Below are 25,477 nucleotides of genomic sequence, written 5' to 3'. Positions count from 1 at the left end.
AGTCTGCAAAGAGAGGGGTCTTCCCTGAGGCCTTTCCTCAGTAGGACATGCCTGAAACACCTCACCTAGGAGGCATCTTGAACAGGTCATCAAACTGAAAAGGTGCAATTGTAAAATCAGACACAGCCACAGAGTTGTGAGGCTGCAGGATCTCACAGCCCTGTGGGGAATGAGCTGTATCAAAGGACTTTGGAGGGGAGGGGAAAGAAAAGGGACCGGACCAGGAATCTAGCATCCCAGCAGTGAGAAGAGGAATGGATGGGACTCAAATACCCTGCGCAAATGGAAATATTTTTCAGGTAGAAAGAGCAGCTGCTGTTCATCCTTCTGCCTCTGTGCAGGAATGATTCCCACACAGGATAAACCGAGAGCAGCTCCTTATATTTCAGCAAACACCATCACTTTCTTGCTGCACACAGCACAAATCTTCCATTTCCAGAGCGAGCTCGCCCATTTTGTGTGACGGGTCCCGTATGTCTGACCCACTAACACATTTCCGTTTATCAGGCGGCGTTACGTCACGCCAGTGGGCGGAGTCTAGTCGTTCAAAACACAGCCTGCCTTCAAATCCTCCCAGATTTTTTTTACGATTCCCACCTTTTTTTTTTATTTTGCTCTCATTTTACAGCCACCCTCAGCTTTTTCGGTACTCGGCGCCTTTTTTACTTTTTAAAATTTTTATCTGCTCTTCGTATATAATGCGGTGGATCTCCGTGTATTCTTTCCGACCTGGTTTTTCTTCCGAGATTGACTTCACGAACAGCATCATCCTCTGTTGTTTGTTTTCTGGATGTTTTCGATGGATTAATTTAAAAGCCGTATAAATGCACCTGCCGTCGGAGAGACACTCGGCTTTTAAAATCGCAGAGGTAAGACTGTGCGAGAGCTAAAGCGGAGGGTTAACGGGAACGAATGTTTTTGTTTGCAGCAGCAGCAACTGTGCAAGAGGCTGCAGGAGCAGCTGCGGGGCATTATCCCGCCTGGAGCCCGTCTGCGTTGTGCTGCACGTACTGCACACCAGAACAAAGTCCATATTTTCAAATGATTTAGAATTTGCATTTTGTCAGCAGTGTGGAAGTCTGGGGAAATGGCGTTATTGTTGTCGAGCAGACTTGAGCGCGCAGTTCATTTCCTGCTTCGGTTATTTTTCTGAGTAGAGCAGATTGTTTACCAAAGCAGACTAAAAACCGCCGCTGCAAATTTCGGTTTCGAGCCAATACCAAGTGATTGGCCCAGTGTTACCGACACTGATGCTTTAACCTTCTGTAGGCAATCTCAAAAGTACATTTCAGTTTTTCTGCGTGATGAAGAAATGCCCCTGTAGTAAATGAAATCCATCTGTAAGCACGACTCTCAGGGTTTAAACTGTAAGAAATGAATGTGTAAAATTACAGATTAAACTTTGGTAGCTTGTTGCCCAGACTTCCCTCTAATTATAAAGCTTTCTTTTTCCTACTATGAAACAATTTTTAAAAAACAAACAAATTCTACAGTAGATGCAGGAAAAACAGGAAATTTTGTTATTTAATAGTTGTAATTAAACATGTAATGTGACCCCACTGCTGAGGTCTTTATTAGGAAAACCTATATATCCTATGAAAATACTGCAATAAATAGCGGCATTTAGACAAATGTCTCCTTTCTGATTAATAGGAGAAATATATTGAACTTGGGGGGTAGAAACAAGGTCAAGTATCAGTCCAATACTAGCATTACTGTTGATACTGTCGATATCACATTTTTGCACAAAACTGGTTTGTATTTAAAGAAGCTGCTCAAGTTGCTGTTTCTATGAAACGTTTCGTCTTCCTGAACTTTACTAAGCTGCTATCATTTTTCTTCTATTAATTAAATTAATAGAAGAAAAAGAATGTGATAGCTTCTTGTCTCACCCAACCCTCCCCCCCACCATCAGGTGTGTGTGCCCTGGGTGCAGCCTGGCCTGTGCTGTGGATGTGATGAAGAACCCAGGAGCTGCGGAGAGCCGTCGGCTGGACGGCCTGCTGGAGGCCGCTCTGGTCCGAGAGGCTCGCCTCTGGAAGGTACCAGTCTTCAAGAATGGATGCATCCAGGTGAGCCCATAGTTGTTAGGGGATGCATAAATATAGGGTGTCATTTTTGTATTTTCAACTTGAGTAAAGGTGGTTTTTTTTTTTGTTGTTGTTGTTTTTTTTAATGTTTATAAAGCCCAGACATTTTATAGGCAGCTCAAACCTTTTTTTATGATATAAAAAAATGGAATGATGCCAACAGGAAAATCAATTTTCATTTGGTCAGTAAAAGGAGCCATTCTTATGACCGGAACCAATAAATCTCTTCATCTCAAAGTAGTTCAGCTGGTATTCTAGAAAGGCAGCCTGTCATCTGGTTTTTATGTTGCTGTCATTGTACCTCTTAAAGCAATAACCACAGCAGGAAACCTTACAGGTTCTGGTTCGTGCCAGGTTGCATTTTATTCTTTCATCTAAAATGTAGTTCTTTGCACATGTAAATCATTAATCTGTTATATCACGGTCAATTTCCAAGATGGCGCCGAGGACAGCAACCGCGGTACTGCGCTCCCTCGCACTTTTCTTGTTTCTGCAAAATTCTCAGTAAGTAAAGTGAAATAGTTTGACAAGATTTGCACCTCAGTGCGGATTGAAGAACAGCTGGTGGAGATTTAACATATCTTAAATTAAGAACTTTGGACATCGAAGTCAAGAAACTTTATTAGCTACCAGCAACATTAGCCAACATTAGTTACCAGCAGCTGCTAGCTCGCCAGTTAAAAAAAAGAAGAAAGGACCCCTGGACTGGAATGGCTGGTTAAGACAAATATTTTATTGAAGTTTCACGAGTAACACAAACTAAAGACAGTATGCCACCCAAGAAAGGCCCAACACCAGAGGAGGTCGAGGACATTAAAACCTCCCTCGGAGCATTGTGCGGAGACGTGGCCGCAGTCAGGGCGCAGCAGGAGCTGCTTCTGGGGCTTTTGGAGGAGGTAAAACAGCTACGCCTCCAAAATGCCGAGAAGGACAGACGAATTATGGATCTCGAGCGGCGGGTGGATGAGCTGGAGCAGTACACCCGTACGAACGACGTGGTCATTAGCGGTATAAAAATCAAGCCGCGCTCGTACGCGCGCGCGGTGGCCGGGAGCGTCGGGGAGCCCAGCGACGAGGAGACCCGCTCGGTGGAGCAACAGGTGGCCTCCTTCCTCCAAAGCAAGGGGATAGAGATGGACCTGGAGCACGTAGAAGCATGTCACCCACTGCCCAGGAGGAGTGACAGACCGCCGGCCGTCATTATGAGATTCGTCAATCGGAAGAACAAGGTCGCACTGCTGAAACAAGGACGCAAACTGAAAGGCACGGACGTTTTCATTAATGAACATCTGACACGAAAAAACGCAGACATCGCGAGGAAGGCAAGGCAACTGAAGAAGAACGGTAAAATACAACATACATGGGTAACAAACTGCAAGATTTTCATTAAGCTAAACGGGACACCAGAAGAGGCAAAAGTACTGATAGTGAGGAACATGGAGGATCTGGACAAGTACAACTGACACTAATGTATTGAGGTAATATATAACTCTAATGACAATCAAATGATAAATACACCAACATCTCTAATTACACCAGGAAATGACATGGACACGTTGAAATCAATTCTCCAACAGAAAGTAATTGATCTAGATTGTGAATATAAGGAGCATAATATAATAGACCCAGAAATAGATTCTGAAAGTAATTTTCTTTCTTCTTTTGTTAAAAATTGTAATTATTTCACACAGGAACAATATGAAAAAAAAATCAACCTAGATGGGAAGCTCTCATTAATTCACTTTAACAGCAGAAGTATGTACTCTAATTTTGATTTCATTAAGGACTACTTGCAACAATTCTCTCGCCCCTTCAGTGTTATAGCCATCACTGAAACTTGGTTCAATGTTGATAAAGGAATAGATTTCTGTTTGAATGGATATGATTTAAAATACATGAATAGATTAAATAAGGCGGGCGGCGGGGTTGCTATATATGTTCATAACTCTATAAAATATAATGTTGTAACAACTATGTCTATGGCTATTGATGGAATTTTGGAATGTTTGACTATTGAGATCATGAATGAAAAAAAGAGAAATGTTATAATAAGTTGCATATATCGGACACCCAGTTCAAGTATTGACACTTTTTATGAATGGATAGAAAAAATGTTTGCTTCGGTGAACCAAAAATTACTATTCATCTGTGGTGATTTTAATATTGATTTGCTAAACCCAACAAGGTTAAAAGCCATTGATGACTTTACTGACACGATGTACAGCTTATCACTATATCCAACAATAACAAAGCCAAGCAGAATAACATCACATAGCGCCACTATTATTGACAACATTTTTACTAATGTCATGGATTTCCAAATTAATAGTGGCCTGCTTGTCTGTGACATAACTGACCAATGGATTATCATGACATAAATATGTCTGTAGTTAAACAGGTTATTCTGAATATTGCTAGTCCCTTAACATATGTCTGTAATTTATCATTTCAGTCCGGTTGTTTTCCAAAAAAAATGAAAATTGCAAAAGTAATACCACTATACAAAAGTAATGACAAACACAGTTTTACCAATTATAGGCCTATTTCTCTACTGCCTCAATTCTCAAAAATTTTAGAAAAACTTTTTAATTCAAGATTAGAAAAATTCCTTGAAAAACATCAAATAATAAATGTTGGTCAGTATGGTTTCAGAACGCAAAGAACCACTTCAATGGCGATAATTGAGGCAGTAGAAGAAATTACTAATGCACTGGATAAAAATAAATATGCAGTTGGTATTTTTGTTGATCTCAAAAAGGCCTTCGACACAATCAATCACTCAATTTTATTGGATAAATTGGAAAGATATGGTATTCGAGGGAAAGCTGGTAACTGGTTAAAAAGTTACCTAACGGGTCGGGAACAATATGTTAGCATAGGGCATTACCATTCAGAGAAACTTGGTATTACATGTGGTGTTCCCCAAGGGTCAGTGTTGGGACCAAAACTTTTCAATGTATACATAAATGATATTTTTGATGTTTCTCAAGTACTTAAGCTCATACTGTTCGCAGATGACACCAACATATTTTTCAGTAGCGATGATTATACTAACCTTGTAATGACCGTAAACAGGGAGCTAAAATTAATAAAAAAATGGATGGATATAAATAAATTATCATTAAATATAAATAAAACTAAAGCAATGTTTTTCGGTAATTTAAAATATAATATAGAATTACCGATTATCATTGAAGGTGTACCAATTGATAATGTGAGTGAAAACAAATTTTTGGGAGTCGTAATTGATAACAAAATTTCATGGAAACCCCACGTCAGACACATAAAAACCAAAATTTCCAGAAGCCTCGCAGTTTTGAACAAAGTGAAACCATACCTTGATAAAGATGCACTTCGTACTCTGTACTGTACCCTGGTTCTTCCATATTTTACATATTGTGTGGAAGTGTGGGGAAACACATATAAAAATACAACTAATCCATTAGTCACAGTACAGAAACGAGCACTGCGTATTATTCACAAGGCCGGTTATCTAGATCATACTCACAAACTCTTTCTTCAGGCAAAGTTACTTAAATTCCAGGATCTGGTTAATTACAATACATCCATAATCTTATACAAAGCCTTTAATAAACTTCTACCTGCAAATTTACAAATTATATTTGAAATTCGAGAAAGGGTTTATAATGTGAGAGGCTTCGGAGAATTCAAATTACCCAGAACTCGAACAACCCGTAAAGGTTTTTGTGTGTCTGTACGTGGTGTGAAAATCTGGAACAGTCTGAGTTTACAACTGAAACAATGCAAAAATATTCATAGATTTAAATTCCTCTACAAACAGTTTGTTTGGTCACAGTATACTCAATGATGGTTATAGTGTGCTCTGTAATGTTTGTTCTCTTACCATTGCTGGTATGGATTCAAAAAAAAAAAAAAAAAAGTGTGTGCATATGTATGTACATGTGTGTGTAGATATATATGTATGTATGTATATGTATGTGTGTTTGTCACTATGTAAATATTATTGCCTGTTACCTGTGGTAACGCAATTTATAATTAATATATATTCTGTATTCTGTTATGAAGGTCCTATTTGTTGTTGCGAGCTGCCATTGAGATGCTTGCATGTGCCCGGGGCTGTTGATGGTTTGTTTGGTTGCAACGATGGGCGTAGCTGTGGGAAGCTTATTGTTTTTTGTTGATGAGTGAGTATAGGGGTGGGATTTAATAAGTTTTCTTCGTCCCACTCCTTTTCAGGTAAATTTTTTGTTTTTTGTTTTTGTGCACTTTATATTTAATATATGTATTTTTGTTGTGCCTGAAATGAACAAATAAATGAAAATGAAAATGAAATGAAAAATATCCTTTGTCCGCTCAGGGCGCTGACATCTCTTCATCCCAACACCAAGAAATGATCCTTTGGCTTGGAGAAATGAACAGGCTGTTTCGTTTCTGTCCAGAGACCTTTGCACTGGGAGTGTGTGTCCTCAACCGTCTGCTGTCTACTGTGAAGGTAGACAACAAAACGCGATGATGGTGGTGGTTTACAGCTTTTGGTTTACAGCTTAATTTGCCCAGTAACTAAGGTTTACACTTTAGAATAATATATTATGTAGTTTTAAATTAAACTGCATATGCAAGCAAAAATTCAAAGTTGCATTGCGCACATTTCACAGCTAATATTCTGTATGCACACCCTGAAGGGCTGTTAGTTTTACCAGTGCTGCAGGAACAAAGAGGTGAGAGCGAGGCAGATCTTTACTGTTGCAACATATCATGTACAAAAGTTATCAGTTGTGATGTTTGATTTAATTTCCGCAGGGCTTTCTTTATGGAGGCAAACTAAACAAATCCTTTTGTGTTTTATAGGCTCAAACAAAGTACCTGAAATGCATCGCTTTTACCTCACTGGTTCTGGCTGCCAAAATCAACGAGGAAGATGAGGTAAGAGCAAGCTTTAAGCTACAATGCAAAAAGGAAACCAAGAGCAGCCTCCTTGCGACTGTTGGGGGGGGGGGGGGGGGGGGGGGGAGAATCAGTGGTTGCCAGGTGACTGCAGTGAATTTATGTAATTTGATTATTGGGTTGGGGTTTTTTTTTTGTTTGTTTTTTCACACAACTACTTGAGCGTGTAATATCCTCACCCTCCACATTGGATTGCAAGGTGATTGCACAGGTTGCCTGGTGTGAGGCAACCTGTCTCCAGACAATCATGGTGTGACTCGGACTCAGTGCAATCACACTCAGACTGACTGTTAAACTGATTTATAAACGTGCAGATTTCCAAAACCTTGCAATCAATCTGATACAGTCTACGCAAATTACTGCAACTCCTCTGCAACACATCTCTTTTCAGCAGGAGACTAGTTAACTGTATGTATTCTGGTAATATTCTTGCAGCAACTACATCACTTTTTATGGAATTGAGGTTCTGACTGGACACTTAATTTAGCATGTAGATGGCAACAGAATTGGATGTTCACCGATTTATCACAGTTAATTGCAATGTTATTACAAACTGCATGTAGTTGCCAACCAGTTGCAAACTGATTGCAGACTGACTCCGACTTATTGCCGTTTCAAGGCAAAGGCGACAAAATCACAAGTTTGTTGCACATGATCACTAATAATGATTTTAAAAATAGGAATAAAAAAATAAATGAACACCTTGGACTTCAGTGCATTTTCAAAACATTGTTTATTCATTTCCCTTTTTGTCTGTGTGTGTTTAACAGGTTATAGGCTCTGTTAAAGGCCTGGTTGTGCAGAGTGGATGCAACTTTTCAACAGCGGAGATTCTTCGCATGGAGAGGATCATTCTAGACAAGCTGCACTGGGACTTGTACACCGCAACACCCATCGACTTCATTCACATAGTAAGAGAGAATTCAGCAGATTGACAAGCAGACAGAATTTTTTTTTTCTTTCTTTTTTGTAATCTGGAATTGAACTCGAAATGCTTCATGAATTCAGCTCCTGGTCTTGCATAAAAACACAAGTGGTACAAAAGCGCACATAAAACTATCATGCTTGCGTCAAGATGGCATTCACAAACCCTCGCACCTTCACCTCCCCTAAAGAAAAGAATTGGTCCTTGTAGTGATTGTGCATTTATTTGATATGACTCAATGTGCCTACAGTTATATATATTAATATAACAAACTCCATTCAGTTGATAAAGAAATCCTGCGTTTCACTAAAAGCATATCTGGAAGGCTGGATTGTTTTTCTCCATGCCACTGTTTTAGAAATCAGATTTGATTTCTTTATTTTTAATGAGCAAAAATTCCAAATATTTGTTTTTCAGGTTCTTAAATGCAGATTTTAAATAAATCCTCCAAAGATTTAATCCAGACTTCTTCTTTTTTTTTCTCACTTTCCTTCTAATTCATTGCCAAAGATGACATTTAGTGATTCATAGACTATTAAAATTGTCCATTGCAGAGTAAACAGATGAAAGAATTCAACTTGGAATTCAACTTGACATTAAAATAAAGCTTTAGTGCCACTTTGTGATCTAAAGATTTGACTTGCAGTCTCCATAGTGGACAAAATCAAGTTTTTGTGTTTTTTATTTTAAGCAACAAGTCAAGCGTTATGAGGCTTCTCTAACACAGAAGGCTGCATGTGCAAGCTGCAAGCAAAGTAACATACGTTGCATATCAGGCCAAGGCACTTCTGACTAACCCTGCAGCCTCGCTGTGGAGACCTAAAAGATGAGCGGCCAGGAGGGTATAAAGATCAAGGATCTCTAAAATTATATCAGGGGTAACCGCTCAAAAGCTTCGTGTTGTGTTTACGGTTTGGATCTGTGGCACTACTTGTTAAATCTTCCCAAGTCATTGCCTGAGGAAGTAACCGCTCTCTGAACTGTCAACACACACACACACACACACACACACACACACATTATTTGGATCCCCTCTCATGCAGCTGGGCCTCGGGCTGTATTCATAATGCTTTTAAGTGAAAGCCAAAGAGCAAAAATTCACGGGACTGTGAAGGTGCTCTAAAGCAAAATCTTTATCCATGTAATAGAAATAAAGCGGGTTGTAGGCCAGAAGCTGGAAGCTTTATGAATACAGCCTTAACAAATGGTTAAACTGAATTCAGCCACATGCTTTACGAGTTTTACCTACAACTCGTGATGCACACTTTCAAATGCATCTGACTTTTTAGAAAAGTTAAATATCGTTTTGTTTTGTCTTCTCATGGATTCTGTCTCAACAACCACCAACATTCCCAACAAATGTATAAATAACATCGTTGTGAATCTGAGAGCAGTGTAGGACTTCTTCTTAAAGCCACCAACCATAAACTGTCCCCCCCAAAAAAAGCAGCTTGGCACATTCAGGCTGAATCCCCACTAAACTTAGAAGAAAAAATAAATGGCACTTCCCCTCCAGGCTGATATTTATGTCCCAGGTTTACCGAGTGCAGTTCTTATTGTGGCTCTATTGTCCTAACGCTTGACTTTTCAGGTATTACAAAATCCAAGACTTTTAAAATAAAGACATGATGTATTAATAAAAACTATAATAAAATAAAGACATTTTTCTCTCTTTGTACTATTCAAATAAATACTTTAACTATACTTTTAAGTATGTCACAATTACATTCCCCCGGCCCTGAAGAAGTTTCCCTTCACTAAATAAAACTGTATTCTACCGTTGTCTACAAAACGGCTAACAATAGACTCTATCGATTAATTTGTCACAGACGCTCCACCATGACACTTTGATATGAATAAATAAGAGGATTTACAGAGTTTTCTTCGTGTTACACCTCGTCGTTCTTCAACATCCATGTGAAACTCTTGGAGAAGCACAATCAGCTGTGTGACGCTAAAAACCATCTTTACTGCTACGTTACCCTGAAAAGGACTCCAGAAAGAAGTGTAGTGGTGAGGGTGGGGGGGAGGACTCAAGAAATTTTACTTTAGCGCCACACCGCTGAATCTGCAGCTCCAGGAACATCCCACTTTCTTTAAATCCCATGGCTTATATTTGCTACGGCGTAAAAGACGAAATAAAGCAGATGAACCAAACGCTATGTGACTAAATGAATGACGGGGTTTGAAACAAAAGCTGGATGAATGCATTCCTATTTTTTGATTCTCGGGATGTTCATCTAAACCAAAAGACTGAGCCAGCTTATTCAGCCTGTACTCACTGGTTTTAGTGAAGCAGATTAGTTTCTGTTGCGATTTGGAAAAACTGAAACCACCTTTTTCCACTGAGCCCCAACTCAGGTTTGTCAGTTACCTCCCACAAACGGTAACACAGAAAAGCACTGCACGTACAATACGATACAAACGAGATTACAATTAGCAGTCGGACAAAGAGGAGGGGGGTCTGGCGGGCTTCATTAGCAAAACCTGCACTGCTAGAGCTTCAGGTTTGGACCTCTACACTCACCTTTGATGAAGCATGGATGATCAATCGGCAGATTGATCACATCTTTGTTGGTGAGAAATTTGAGTAAAAGGGATGAATGATGTGCAGTTAAATGCACTGGTATACTTGATATAAATCTAGCAGGTTAGGAGTGGGCAATGGGTGGACAGACGATGAGATAACAATGATGCTAACATTTTGGTCTCGATTATGTTCTTTTCCCCCGTTGGTCCATCCTAGTTCCACGCCATGCTCGTCTCCGGCCACCCCCACCTCATTCCGTCCATCGGTCTCGGATCCGGTGTCGGCTGGTACCCTGCAACGGACCCCGGTGTCCTCCCCGTTGGGCTGGGGAATCAGAAGAGACCTCCCGGCCTCCAGGTGGCGTTGTGGACCAGGCAGGTGCAACACTGTATGGCTTGCCACCAGCTTTGGCAGTTCAAGGGCTCCACATTGGCTTTGGCCATCATCACTTTGGAGCTGGAGGCACTCACACCCGACTGGTTCTCCATGTTAACAGATCTGCTGAAGAAAGCACAAGTAAGAAAAAGCGCCTGCTACTTTCTCTGGTCACGTTAAACATCTTAACGCAAGATATTCAGGGATTAACACCTACTACAGCCCAACCAACAGTTTCATGTATTCTGCAATTAGTGGTTGGTTTTTTGTTTTTTGGTTGTTTGTTTTTTTTAGCTCAAGTAGATTTTACCGCAAACGTAATCATGGAAAACATGGGCAAAAACTTGGACAGTATTTGTCGGTTTGTTGACCTCATGCAGAGAAACGTAATATATGTTGAAAATCTAGCATTTTCAGTCCAGGCACTCCATGAGTGGTAGCAAAGCAGTCTATCTGAAAATCCAACTGGAAAAATCCCAAAAGCTTGCCCATAGCTGTAAATCTGCAAGCTGCTTTGCAACCCTGTTTTTGTTTGGTTTTTTGTTTAGTTTTTTTCCCTGATCGAATCAATGTCATGTCAGTCACTGATGTCCACTGTGCTCTCAGCTTTTAATCTATGCATAAGAAATAAAGCTGAGGCCCTAGGACACAGCCAGAATGACAAACATTTGATCGTAGGAACTGTTGCACGTCAGGTATTTCTATTTGTATACCACCAATTCACAAAAAGCTTAGCCTCGAGATGCTTTAAATCCTAGAGTATTGGATTGAACTCTTATTTGCTGCCATGTCAAATCTTTAATTAGAAAAGTAACTTATTAGCAGTAACCCTGGCAACAAGCCTCTACAGGAAGTAACTAACAAAATGTTGTTTAAACACTATATGCGTCTTCATTGTTTGTATCCTGTCGCAATTTCCATTTAAAAGCACACTAACACACCAAAGTCACAAGAAAGACTTTCCTACTCTGGCAGTGGGACCATCTGAAGTATAATAGACTAAAGTAGAATCAACAATATAGTCTGTACGCCATCATTTACATCATGCTTGTCTCTTCTTTTTCTTGTTCATCTCACACACATTGTCATGCTTCTTCTTGTTCCCATCTCCCAGGTTGACAGTGCGGAGTTCATCCACTGCAAAGAGGTGGTGGACGAGTACCTGCACAGCCTGGAGTTCTCCCTGACAACCAACGCCGTCTACATTTTCGACAGCACTCGGATCCAGGAGGAAGAGCGAGCCCAAAGCCCCACGCGGCACTTACGAGAGTCCGGGAGGGGCCGGGGAGATGGACAGCAGGGGGACTCGGACGAGTATTACGACGGATTCCAAAATCTCTATAACGAGGAAGCGACTCCCGGGACAGAGGGGAGCAATCACGATGATTCGTTTGAGCAGGAGGACATCTCGTCGTGCCCCCCACTGCACCCTGCTGTCAACTAGGAGGACATTTTATTCACACCGTCCACCTTTCGTCTACAAGGACATTGTGGGACCCAGATGCTCCCCGCTAACCATAACATTTCAAGATTTTGTTTTGTTTTTCCTAAAAGAGTCGGCTAATGTAAAATTTAGTATTATTTTAGTTTCTTCTTTGCACTTGTCCTCACTGACTCTGAAGGTGTCAAGGTTTTTGTTTTGTTTTTTTGGGGGGGTTTTTTGGTGGTGGGGGGGGGGTCTTATTCTGATCTTGTGGCTTGTTCTTGGCAGCTGAGCTGAAGCTGTGGGGAATCACTTACGTTACCAAAATTAGATTTGAATGTTTCTCTTTAGTGCAAAGTTACTGTTCTACCTGTAAAGGCCTTCTTCCCCTTACTTTACAACCTTCGTTTGGTTCACATCAACCCCAGATTTTTGGGGGGGTGTTTGTTTGTTTTGGGGTTTTTTTTGTTTGTTTTTTTTAAGGCCTGTTTATTTGCTTCTTTTCCAAGTTTGACGGTGCCCCCCCTCCCGAGCCACATAGCACTTTGATATTAAAAAAAAACGAGCTTTTCTTTCTTTTTTTTTTATACAAATAATTATATATTTTTAACCTCTTTTTATTATTTTAATCTTAACTCTACTAAAGTTTTCCAATTTTGTTAAATGTTTATTTAGAAAAGTTACATTTTTACTTAAAAGCTTTATTTCATGACTTAATTATGCAAATGTTTTTATTAAATTAAGTTTCAGCCTGAGTTGGTTTAAATTATGCAGCTGTTACATATCATATCTGAGTACCTTTGGGAGATTGATTCAACACTAGAGCAGAATAATAAAAATGGTGATTTTTGACGGCATGAGATTATCTGATTGATGCAGCATCAGTGATAAATTAGCAATATTTTTTTTTAATTGTGTACTGTATGATAATCTAGGTTGACCTATGGGATTATTCTTTCCTCTGATGTGTAAACTGATAAAGGCTGATGGATGGGAACGCAGCGTCTCTTGAGGAACTTTACCTCCACCGCTCTACCAATGCTGGAGAGACTGATCTTTGATTTTATTTTATTTTTTTGTTTAGGTGGCTCAAATTGTGTTCAGTCTCAGTAACATGACCTCTAATGTGAACAGGTTATTTTCTCATTTGTAAAGTCTGCTTTGATTCATCAAGTCGATCTGAACCAAGCAACACATATTCCTTCAGATACTGAGGCAGCTATATCTTATTGTCTACCATAGAAATAAAGCTATGATTTCAACAAATAAAAACTCATTTCCTGATTTGTGTTTGGTTTTTTTTGGTTGTTTGAGGATCAAGTAGTTGGGATGGGGGGTCAATAAAAATCGGAAAAGTCAGTGACACTAAAATAAAACGGGTGGTGAAACATTTTATAGCTAATTGGTTACTTGGCAGCAGGTCAATAACAAGATTGGAAACTGCATCTACAAACTGTGGAATAATGTTCCTCAACATAAAATTGCAAATATTTCATCGGCTACAGTACATATTATCAAAGGATTTAGAGAATCTGGAGAAATCTCTGTGCGCAAGGGAGTTTGCTTGTAGTTTGTTCAGCCACAAAATCTGAGCTCGCAATCAGTCGTAAGTAGGTAAAAACCTTTTATCTAGTCAAACCCCTGAAATACGTCATGAATCTCAGCAGCTATCACCTGTCACTGGCTTTGATGTTGTGTCTCAGTCCAAGTATACATGGAGGCTGTCAGGGTGATTAGCAGGCAGCTTTGTTGGCAGTGTTACTGTACTACAGCACAGAGGAGAGAGCTCTGAACATTGTAGGGTTGAATGAGGTCCAGTGAACTCTGCAGGTTGTAGACAGAATAATACCAATGCTGGCAGATCCTTCACAGTAAACGGAAAACCGTCTCAATTACCCAATAAAATATCTCACAGATTATTATAGTATGTGTAGTTTTTCATTGATAATAAATATAGCATTTATATACATGTTATATAAATTTTGAAAAGAAATGCACTTATACCTGTACCTGTTATATCATACAGCAGCTAGTTAACACTGGTAACAGGAAAAAGGGGGATGCCCCTGGGCTCATAGCCAGATCATGACATGACCATATTAGGATTTCTGCCTTCACTGACATCACAGTCTAGCATAGAAAAAAAACAAAAAAAAAAACAAAACACAAAGTGAGTGTTTTGTGCAGTAAAAATACTATATACCTCATCTATCTGATATTTTGGTCATATTCAATACAAGCAAGCACCTCTGTAAATTAGGTTGCATTTGATTAGAAAATGTTATTTATTGAGAGAGAATGGTGGACGGAGTGAACAAAGATCCCGCTCACTTTTATGAGCCCAGTTGGTGGCCCCGGCAGACGCTCACAGAAAGCAGCAGTGATGACTGAGGTTGATGAAGATCCACCTTTTATGACGCATGACGTCAATCGGGTGGTCAGGGATCCCTTTGGCGAAGAAGTTACCGATGGAGTGTCCAGAAAAGAAATCTGGAGAAATTCTAAACAATGAAAGAACTTAAACTGAAGTGGGGAAGGAACTGGGTAGGATGTGGCCGGCGTCAGGTCGTACGGGTTTAGTAGGGTGAGTTTACTTTAATAGTTGGTCATTTTTTTCTTCTATTTAGATAGTCCTGGACAGGAATTGGGTCAACTTATACGAGCCCCTCTGTTCCCAGTTACCATAGTTTATATTTTCATACTGGAATGATGAAAAAGCTGAAATGCAAACTTAAGGGAGGACACACCTTTTCACCTCTCACTCCTTTGACAAACACACAGCCACACCCAACAGAGGTGAGCACCGATGGTGAAAGCAGGGAGGATTGTGTGCCGAGCAAACAGCACTTTGTTCTTCAGTTAGAGATCGCTACACAGGAAACACTGCCTCAAGCTGACAGCTGTTTGGTTACAGCGAGGGGCCGTCAGCCTCTGTGTGTTGTCTTAATGCGCACCTGAGGGAGTGAGAGTCTTCACCTGCCTGTGCTTCACTTTCAGCTCCACGCTGGGTAAATATAGACAAACAAATCATGGCAGAGACGCATCAAAGTCAGGAGTGGAAGGGTGGAAGGGGGGGTTGCATTTATTTCCAAAAGACACACAGTAAATACAGCTGCTCTCTTCTACATCTGAGTGTAAACGCGTCTACATCAAACTGAATAGTTTCCTGAATCCTGGGTTTACGTCGATATACTGGCTTTGTGTTTGCGTCCACTGTCATAACAGTCACATCGAGACGATCAACTCACCGTTTACAATAAAGTTAAATCACTTACGGACAATGTACACAATCATATGTGCATCTTATAACAATATCAGATTTAAAAACTAGTACATTTTGCATATTAAGCTTGGTAAGCTCTAGAAAATATTCACATACATTTAATGAGTTAAACTGAAACAGCACCAGAATATTGCATACACTTTTTTAAAAAAAGACTTAAGATTATTAGGTTTAGGTTGTCAGCACCTATGTGTATGCAATATGCAGTACACAGGTACTCAGTTATTGCTATTTAAGTATATTATTTGGGCTTAATTGATTTAAAAAAAACAAAAAAAAAACAACTTTAACTTTAACCAAGTTTAACCGACACATTTTATCTGGGCAATATTTCAGAAAGATCATGTATTTAAAAACAAAAATCTTTACAGATATTGTCTTTTATTATTTTTTTAATACTTGCTGAAGAGTTTCAAAAATGTTGCCCAGGTGTTACGTTGTAGTACCAAACAGTCAAAGGTTTGAATGGTTTTAAGCTCTTATTTCTTGTGTGGATAGTTAATGAAGAAAATAAAAGAAAACAACAAAATATTTAAATCACAATTAAGCAAAACAAAACGCATATACATACATATTTATTTTAAAAAGTGTCCAAAGGGGGGGGGGAAAAAAAGCAAAACAAACAAACAAAGATCCTGAATAAATGAGATGGCCTCTGATGGAACGTGAATATTTTTGCTCATCATCTCTCACCATCTTTCACTCTTTTCTTCCCTGTGGCTTCACCATCATCATCATCCTCAGTGTCTTTGGTCCGTGTGCACAATATCAAGATGGAATGTCAGAACAAACAAACGAAAACAAACAAACCAACAAAAAAACAGATGTTGTCGCTGCTATGGTGATGGAGGACAAATCCATGGCCGTGTGAGGAAGGGTATACAGCGCCCAAAAATTAACTGAAAAACAACGACAAACAATAAACCAAATAAATCGAATGAACAAACAGCGACTTTACTGAAATAATAAGTGAAATAAAAGAGAGGGATCAGAAAAGGAGCACTGAAGCAAAGAAGTTAGGAAGCTCAGATAAAATCGTAGCGTGTGTGCTGGTGAAAGAGGTGTGAACCTTTTAAACTACACTCTGTATGATGATTACTTCGAACACCAGTCCTGAGTGAAACGGCCAAAAATGATGTTCGGAAAAGCACAAAATGGAAGATCTGCAACAGGAACAAGAGTAATGCACGTGAGCGGCCACAAGATGGAGCCATAAGCCTGGTCAACTTGGTGGGAATGACCATGAAGACTTCACTGCCATTCACCTATGACCAAAGCTTGGCATACACACCGAGATGCTTTTTAACCACTCAGACGGCCACAAGCTTCACTCAAAGCCAGCTCTGATTGTGATACAGTGTGTAAGGGACCGCCAGCCAACAAAACAAAACTAACACAGATAAAGAACTGAAAAGGAGCTACACGACAGACAGAAGTAAAGTAAAACCTGAACATTGTACACGTTTGACTGTCTGAAATGGCCTTGCTTCTGTAAGCCACCACAGTGGATAATAACTGAAATCATCAACATGAGATTAAAGTGCAGACTTTCAGCTTTAACTCAAAATCCTGAATGAATGTGCAGGAATTACTGCTATTTGTTGATATATGTGCCCCATATTCACAGGACAAGTGACTGGCAGGTAGAAGGTTCGTGGCCAGGTCATTTCATGATAAACTGAGCAGATAAGTTGATTCCAAGTACTGAACTTGCATTTTGTAGCTCCTAATAAGGATTTCAAAACGTTATCAGCTTCAAGAAACTTCAAGCTAAACTTCTGTTTTACTACATGAGTTTTATGGAGGTTGAGCAAAAATGTTGGTCTAAGATCAAACTTATTTTATAGCTTCAACAGTCAAGTTGTACTTGACCTTTTGCATATAAAGGGTTGTCACTTTATCATTTTATCCCATCAGAAGGCCAAGACTAAACCAGAAGAAAGCAGCCTCTTATCAACAGTATGTGAACAAGTTGGTCTAAAGACAAAACAAGCTGAAGGCTCCTAGAATGCAGCTTTAAACGAAGGAATTTCAAAACAATGCCGACTGGGCTTTGAAACAACCGCAGCACCTTGATCCTGTGATGGGTGAGCTATAGATCACTATGCATCTCAGTGCAATACTGTACTTAAAAAGAAAGCATCAAGTATAACACGATGAGCACACCCCCTATTGAAACATCAGTTTTGCCCTTTCTGAGGTTTTCACTACCTCCTGACTGAGTATCCTGAATAATTAGAGCGAGGCGAAAGGAAAGAGTGAAAGCACAGGAAATGTTAAGCTTGGGCAGGACAAAAAGGAGAGGAAGTTTCCTTAACGCATGCCAGGCCTTTATAATGGTTGAAATGCTTGTGTATTGGAGACAGGTCGACAACAGGTCTAAAGCAGCCAAATACGCTCTATTCAAGGCTCCATAAATCCAAGGGAATTAGCAGAATGCTAACCTCGTGTATCAGTGTTACTCAGCAAAACAAGAAGAGACAAGAGCAGCGGGGAAATCATTTCAGGTTCTGAAGGCACACAGTGAAAGGCAAGAGGATTACTTAAAGAAAGGAGTAGAGTTTAAAAAAGAAGCAGCTTCCTGTTACTGAGAGAAGAATGACACGAGTGAGTGACTTAAAGGAGGGACTGCCTTACTTTTTCTTGTCCTTGTCTTTCTTGACGGGCTGAGATAAGGACAGTGTCTCGGCTGCCGCCTTCCTCTTGTTAAAGGCGTTCATCTCCTCCTCCAGGTATCCTCGCTTATCCTCCACCTTCTTCTTCTCCTCCTGGTGCATCCGTTTCAGCTGCTCGAACTTTTCGTGCAACTGAGGGGGAGAAGACGAGTGTGGAGACGGACAAATGGGATGAGGACAAGTGAGACGAAACTTTAGAAGAAAGGGCAGTTTAGGAAGAGTTTGTCTGACTAATATTTTTATACTCAAACTGAACTGAACTATATTTTTTCAGTGTATATAATTTTGTCTTGCATGGTTATATTACTAAGAGCAGCTTAAATAACCATATTATGAAGTGCAGTGAAAAACAGGGCATCCCCCTGTTTAGTCATGCACTGCTTCCCTTGTGATCGACAACACACCATCATCTGCTATTGCAGTGTGCAACACTTTGGTATGTATAACACTGGATGCACTGCAGAGCTGCTCAAAGTGTTTTTGAGGGCCCTGTATAGTTGACAAGTAGACACTAAAACAAAATAGAAACTATTGAATGCAGGTGTTAAAGACCTAAAGTGTGGCTTTTATGGTTAGTGGGAGCCCTTAGCACCATTCACTCCTCAAGTACAACAAGGAAAGAATGCACTATTGTAGATTTCAATCGTAATACTATGATGGGAGGCGAAAACTCATCTCTTTCCAACACTGAGAAAGTTGGTGGTAAACTGTAGAAACTGCACAAAATTTAAAAACGCCAAGACAAACTTTCTTAGATCAGACATACAGTCAAGTTACAAACAATAATTTAAAGTGTTTGATCTGTGCATTTCTTTCTGTGTAGTCACAGCTTCCTAAACTGACACTGAGTCATAACTTTGAGCCTCACTGTAGGGAAATAGTGTGATGAGGGTCTTGGTACTTTCTCACAGTGGTGCCAGATATGAGTGATTAGGATAAACCAATACAAACAGTATCGGTCATTCACATGTGCAGACACTTTGTCATATGCTAAAATGTGCTGAACTCAACAGGTTTTATAGATGCCATGCAAAACTGTGTGCACAATATTTCTGATCTTCTGACAAAAATGCACCTGAAGTTGATGTGTAGACATGTCAGGTGCAATTACTATCAAATAAACGACAGCTCGGCTTTTCCAGACTGACCTCTCTCTCCTTGTCTTTAAGTTCTGCTTCCGTCTCTTTTACTTTGTTGACAAACATTTGCCGCATTTCTTCCTCTTTGCGCTGCAGATCCCCCAAGAACTCTTTCCTCTTAGCCTCATACGTCTCCTGAAGGCTGCAGAGCAGTAAAGCCAGGACAAAGAACAGAAACAAAGAAAGATTAGGCACAGTCTTCAAAAGATAATCGTTTCCTTTCATTGCTGTTGACAGTTGGTTGACTGTGTGAGCCTTTCGATAAACGCATTGTCTGTGTTGCACTGGGTGTGTCTACCTGAATGGCTCGCTGTCAGGATCTGTATCTTTGAAACCCATCTCCTCGAGCTTGCAGCGCCGGTACAGCTCATAATGGCGGGCATGTGTCTGCTCCCTCAGATCCTCCATGTTGACTCTGATCAGCATCTCTCTGAGCTTCACAAAGTCGCAGTGGCTCTCGTTCTCAACTAAAAGGACAAATAACGAACGCCATGAGTACAGCAGCAGAGACTCAGGAGGCCCTTTTAGTTATTCCCTCCACATTAGACTCCTCTGGTGTCCAAATAATGTTGTTTTCAGTCCTTGCTTCACGCCTTCATTCAGTGCCTGGCCATCATTTTCAAATGACTTTAACATGCCATCTGTCACTCCCTCAGCCTCTCTTCCTCTTAAAAGCAGGAATGTGAAGCCTCCACAGGAAACAGATAATTCGGCATGTACATATTCGCCATCCTGAGTGATTAAATTAAACCAAAGCAATTTCTTTTCCAGCAGACTTCATATTCTGCACTTTTCATGCTCACTTGTTCAACTGGAGAGAACTTTCACTTTAGTTTCACGTTTGAGTGACTCTCACACTTAAATGCCTTCATGGTGACGAAAGGGCAGGAAGTGTTTCCTGCCTCACAGACTGACAGCAGAGGAGGGGAGAGGGGATGATGGGCGCCCTGGGCATCCACTCTGTTGAAGCCTTCAGTCACAGGTCACCTCAGCCCATCAAAACAATAAGGACTGTTCTGATAATAAAATGTGTTTCATTTTGAGGCCAAAGCTAAGATCTGTAATGGCAGGAAAACCTAAGATGACTAAACATTTTGTACAGTAAAATCTCAAAGTTAAGATAAAACAATTGAGTCATAAAGAGCTAATACAGGCAGAAAGAAAAGTCAAACAAGCACTTTGGGGGACTGTAGATCAGAAAGTACTATAAACCATCTATATAAATGCAGTCCATCTGGCATTATTTACTGAAGTTCTGACGCGAGTTTTGTATTTTAGCTAATACTGACAGTTTCCCACCATAAAACGATGATCTTCCATTCAACTACAGCTAGCGAGAATCCCAATGCTTGCTACAGATTTTCTGTTGCTGAGAGAAATCTTATTAAAATAAAATAAAAACAAAAAGGGTTTAACTTGTGTGCAACATCATCTGTTCAGATCAAACATGCAAGGCAAGACTTCAGTACATTAAATAAAAAATTTAATACCTTCTGAGGTTATTCTCTCTCTTTTTGTCTATTTTGGAAACTAACTTGGAAAACATCTTCAGTAGGCGTTTTTTGTTTTGCTTTTAAATAACAGGAAACGATTTGGAGAACAATGAATGGAGTATTAGTAGACCCCAAGGATATCTTATTAGACTCTTTGACTAAACTAAAAAAAAATGAAAGCATAACTCATTAAAAAATTTGTTGAAAGTCAAGTTCATCAACCTACTGGCAAAATTCAGCAACCCCTTAAGATTACTTTGGTTGCTTCAGACCCGGTTTGTGAAGAAAGGTCACCGTGGTGAGAAAATACATAGGCATTATGTTTAAATACCACCAGAAGCTCTAAGGATGAATAAACAACAGTGGTGGCATTCACAAAGCACAATTAGCATGGCAATTAGTTTTTCCAGGTGGACACAGATGTGAAAGTCTGCAGAGGATGACGTTAAAATATAACAATGTAACATAAATATTTAAACAAAACAACAAAGGGTAACTTAAAAAAAAAAAGAAGGCATTCCTTTATTAGACTTGGACAAAACACAAAATAAACTAACAAATTCTTTTGAAACCAAAATTAATTTAAAAAATCAGCAGTCATTCAGCTGCTTGACTCAGTCACTCGTGTATTTTTTGCTCAAATTTGCTGGCTAACCGCACATCATTAGTGGAAAAAACATGGGTTAAAAAAAAGAAACTATCCGTTTACTGGGGCTGCATCCAGGCTACAGAAAATTATTGTTCATTTGGCATCTAATAGCCTCTCTTCTGCACACTACCACCACTACCACCACACCCCCGTGAGGACTGAATGAAGGCCAACTCTCCAACTGCCTGCAGCACTGAGCCCTCAAGATACAGAAGCACATGGCTCTGCTGGTACACAGACACATGCACAGAAATACAGAAGCAAGCAAGAGAGATGTGGCTCCAAATAAAGTTATCAAAAGTAAACTTTCATGCAATTAAAAATCTAGAATGATCGGTTTGTACTGGGTTGATTAACTGCTCCATGAGTCTTTGGAACTTCCAGATGTTTGGAGTTTCAAAGATAAATATTACAGATTAGGGAAAGCTTTGCCTCATCATATACATCCTTCAGTCTCTGCTGAATCCTTGAATTCCTTACTGCTTTCCAAATATTTATTCCCTGCGCCAAGGTGGTAGGTAGGATTTTGATAGTGTCATTCTATCTGTAAACACCATAGCTCAAACTGTTTTGAAACAATTCTGATAAAACTTAGTAGAGGTGTAGAGTGGGGTCATGTTAACAATCCATTAAAATCTGGCTTACATCCACCAAGGTCTTCAAGGTCAACTCACTGACTTATTGTGCAAATATTGACAAAAAGCCTTATAGCCAAGTGTGAGCTATATAGAGTTGTTGAAATTGACAACAGGTTTTCACACTGACAAGAAAATATTGGCACGGAACATTAACCCTAACCCTTTAATTTTATTACAGTACAGTAATGGGTTATAACCATTTAAATACAAAACAATTTGGGCACATGTACAATGATCTGGGTCATTAATGCTTTCTTCAAGAATTTTAAGATGGACAGATGGAAATATTCACAATTTGCTAATCTCTCACTGTCTTGCTGTGGGCTTATATACAGTGGGGCAAAAAAGTATTTAGTCAGCCACCGATTGTGCAAGTTCCCCCACTTAAAATGATGACAGAGGTCAGTAATTTGCACCAGAGGTACACTTCAACTGTGAGAGACAGAATGTGGAAAAAAAAATCCATGAATTCACATGGTAGGATTTGTAAAGAATTTATTCGTATTCGGGTGGAAAATAAGTATTTGGTCACCTCAAACAAGGAAAATCCCTGGCTCTCACAGACCTGTAACGTCTTCTGTAAGAAGCTTTTCTGTCCCCCACTCGTTACCTGTATGAATGGCACCTGTTTGACCTCATCATCTGTATAAAAGACACCTGTCCACAGCCTCAACCAGTCAGACTCCAAACTCCGCCATGGCCAAGACCAAAGAGCTTTCGAAGGACACCAGGAAAAGAATTGTAGACCTGCACCAGACTGGGAAGAGTGAATCTACAATAGGCAAGCAGCTTGGTGTGAAAAAATCAACTGTGGGAGCAATCATCAGAAAATGGAAGACATACAAGACCACTGATAATCCTCCTCGATCTGGGGCTCCACGCAAGATCTCATCCCGTGGGGTCAAAATGATCATGAGAATGGTGAGCAAAGATCCCAGAACCACACGGGGGGACCTGGTGAATGACCTGCAGAGAGCTGGGACCAAAGTAACAAAGGTCACCATCAGTAACACACTACAACGGCAGGGAATCAAATCCCGCAGTGGCAGACGTGTTCCGCTGCTGAAGCCAGTGCATGTCCAGGCCCGTCTGAAGTTTGCCAGAGAGCACATGGATGATACAGCAGAGGATTGGGAGAATGTCATGTGGTCAGATGAAACCAAAGTAGAACTTTTTGGTATAAACTCAACTCGTCGTGTTTGGAGGAAGAAGAATACTGAGTTGCATCCCAAGAACACCATACCTACTGTGAAGCATGGGGGTGGAAACATCATGCTATGGGCCTGTTTTTCTGCCAAGGGGACAGGACGACTGATCCGTGGTAAGGACAGAATGAATGGGGCCAAGTATCGTGAGATTTTGAGCCAAAACCTCCTTCCATCAGTGAGAACTTTGAAGATGAAACAAGGCTGGGTCTTCCACCATGACAATGATCCAAAACACACCGCCCGGGCAACAAAGGAGTGGCTCCGTAAGAAGCATTTGAAAGTCCTGGAGTGGCCTAGCCAGTCTCCAGACCTCAACCCCATAGAAAATCTGTGGCGGGAGTTGAAAGTCCGTGTTGCTCGGCGACAGCCCCAAAACATCACTGCTCTTGAGAAGATCTGCATGGAGGAATGGGCCAAAATACCAGCTACTGTGTGTGCAAACCTGGTAAAGACCTATAGTAAACGTTTGACCTCTGTTATTGCCAACAAAGGTTATGTTACAAAGTACTGAGTTGTATTTTTGTTATTGACCAAATACTTATTTTCCACCCTGATTTACGAATAAATTCTTTACAAATCCTACCATGTGAATTCATGGATTTTTTTTTCACATTCTGTCTCTCACAGTTGAAGTGTACCTCTGGTGCAAATTACTGACCTCTGTCATCATTTTAAGTGGGGGAACTTGCACAATCGGTGGCTGACTAAATACTTTTTTGCCCCACTGTACATACTATGTGTATATACTATTATGATATTTAAATGGTAATAAAAGCGAGTCATGTTGTAAAGTACATGCCGTACTTCATGCAGGGATGTGGGAACCAGCAGTGCTGTCTTTTACAGTATAAAGACGTGATCTCACCTCATATTACTTCAGTGCATGATCATTTCCTCTGGGGCCGTGTCTAGACTCTTCTTCTTTCTTTTTTTTTACTTGTTTGTATAAGAGAACATTAATAAATTGTGGTCAAATAATGCCCTTGTACAGTGAGGCTGTTTGGGTGGTGACGAGTCTTCAGGCATGTTTGGTGAGGAGTTCTGAATTTAAAAACCCAGGGTCACTGTTTATTTCTGCTTTCTGCTGAAATATTAAAACCAACGAAATATCGATGGACCGATTACATTCTCAGAAGAAAATAAGTCTGCGAAAAATTTGATCTATGTGATTATTTAGTAGCTTTTAGTGATACTTTTACTGAGTAGATTAATGCTGAATAATACTTTTTTTTTTTCAAATCAAAAACAAATGTATGTTTCTGAACTTACATAAATCTACACATTCTCAGTATTTACTGTTTATGTGATTAGGGATGTGTAATTTGATGCCAGAAAAATATTCTTAATTTTGTGTTGTTTTCTATCTGTGTGAATAGTAACACATAGAAAGATGCAGAGAAGGTCTGCCACGTGTCACAGATGTCTGGAGTTCAGAGATAACAGCACAATAAGATCTTGGGGAAGATTAAATACACACACACACACACACACACACACACACACACACACACACACACACACACACACACACAAAGACCCCCTGAATAACTCTTTTAGTCAGCAGACAGCCCTCGTCTGTCTTTCTTCAAGCCCATGGAAATTTCTCATGACTCTTTAAGAGGTTACCATAACCCATCTATATGACATCTGGCATCTACAAACTGTTTCCACAGATTGAGAGCCTCCCTTCAGTCAGCTGCATGTTGTAAAACACAGAGACCTCTGTGCTCAGATACTGTGACAAGTGTGTTGTATGAATGATGAGCAATCAGTGTGAAAGCAGGGCTGAGTCAAAATGGAAGCAGCTTTGCTGTATTATATCCCATCAATTTAGACTTTTGATGCCAGACCATTGATGGACTTTACTGATGAGACATAACCATGCAGACAACAACAAGCTTCAAGAGTCTACTGCACAAATTATAGTTGTTTCTAAATACAAAAATAAACAAATACTACATACCTGCTTGCAACTATAGTACATTATTGTGTGTTGTGTAATATATAAGAACACTGGTAAAAATAAGAGAAGCAACCAGGAAAGAAATGAGCTTACAGCAGGGCTGACAAAACTTTTTTGCAGTAAGCACCAGTCTGTCGGATGGTTGACTGGACTAGAGCAG

General features: G+C 40.0%; 3 protein-coding genes across 4 annotated transcripts in view; 2 read left to right on the top strand and 1 right to left on the bottom strand.

Moving 5' to 3' along the window:
- Positions 1–535: 535 nt before the first annotated feature.
- On the top strand, positions 536–8,397 carry ccni2 (cyclin I family, member 2). The gene is made up of 5 exons (XM_035905287.2): positions 536–869; positions 1,916–2,072; positions 6,430–6,564; positions 6,921–6,995; positions 7,787–8,397. Exons 2-5 carry the CDS (start codon positions 1,959–1,961, stop codon positions 7,949–7,951), a joined length of 489 nt encoding a protein of 162 aa, XP_035761180.1. The 5' UTR covers positions 536–869; positions 1,916–1,958; the 3' UTR covers positions 7,952–8,397.
- Positions 2,538–4,441, top strand: LOC148100941 (uncharacterized). Its single transcript, XM_087846897.1, has one exon. It carries the CDS (start codon positions 2,861–2,863, stop codon positions 3,551–3,553), a length of 693 nt encoding a protein of 230 aa, XP_087703023.1. The 5' UTR covers positions 2,538–2,860; the 3' UTR covers positions 3,554–4,441.
- A 2,243-nt stretch (positions 8,398–10,640) lies between the features above and the next one.
- septin8a (septin 8a) overlaps positions 10,641–25,477 on the bottom strand; it is a 39,294-nt gene continuing 24,457 nt past the window's right edge. The window contains exons 7-10 of one of the 2 annotated variants that reach the window (XM_006784983.3): positions 19,665–19,833; positions 19,376–19,508; positions 18,190–18,359; positions 10,641–10,969 (exon numbers count right to left, since the gene is read on the bottom strand). In XM_006784983.3, the coding sequence (XP_006785046.2) occupies positions 10,804–10,969; positions 18,190–18,359; positions 19,376–19,508; positions 19,665–19,833 (638 nt within the window). In that variant the 3' untranslated portion in view covers positions 10,641–10,803. Of the gene's footprint in view, positions 10,970–15,318; positions 16,452–18,189; positions 18,360–19,375; positions 19,509–19,664; positions 19,834–25,477 lie in introns of those variants that run through there. The other variant, XM_006784982.3, reaches the window with a different exon arrangement.

This window comes from Neolamprologus brichardi, chromosome 10 (genome assembly GCF_056152115.1).
Source record: "Neolamprologus brichardi isolate AB-2024 chromosome 10, ASM5615211v1, whole genome shotgun sequence".
NCBI lineage: Eukaryota > Metazoa > Chordata > Actinopteri > Cichliformes > Cichlidae > Neolamprologus > Neolamprologus brichardi.
This window is presented reverse-complemented; position numbering and strand designations above follow the sequence as displayed.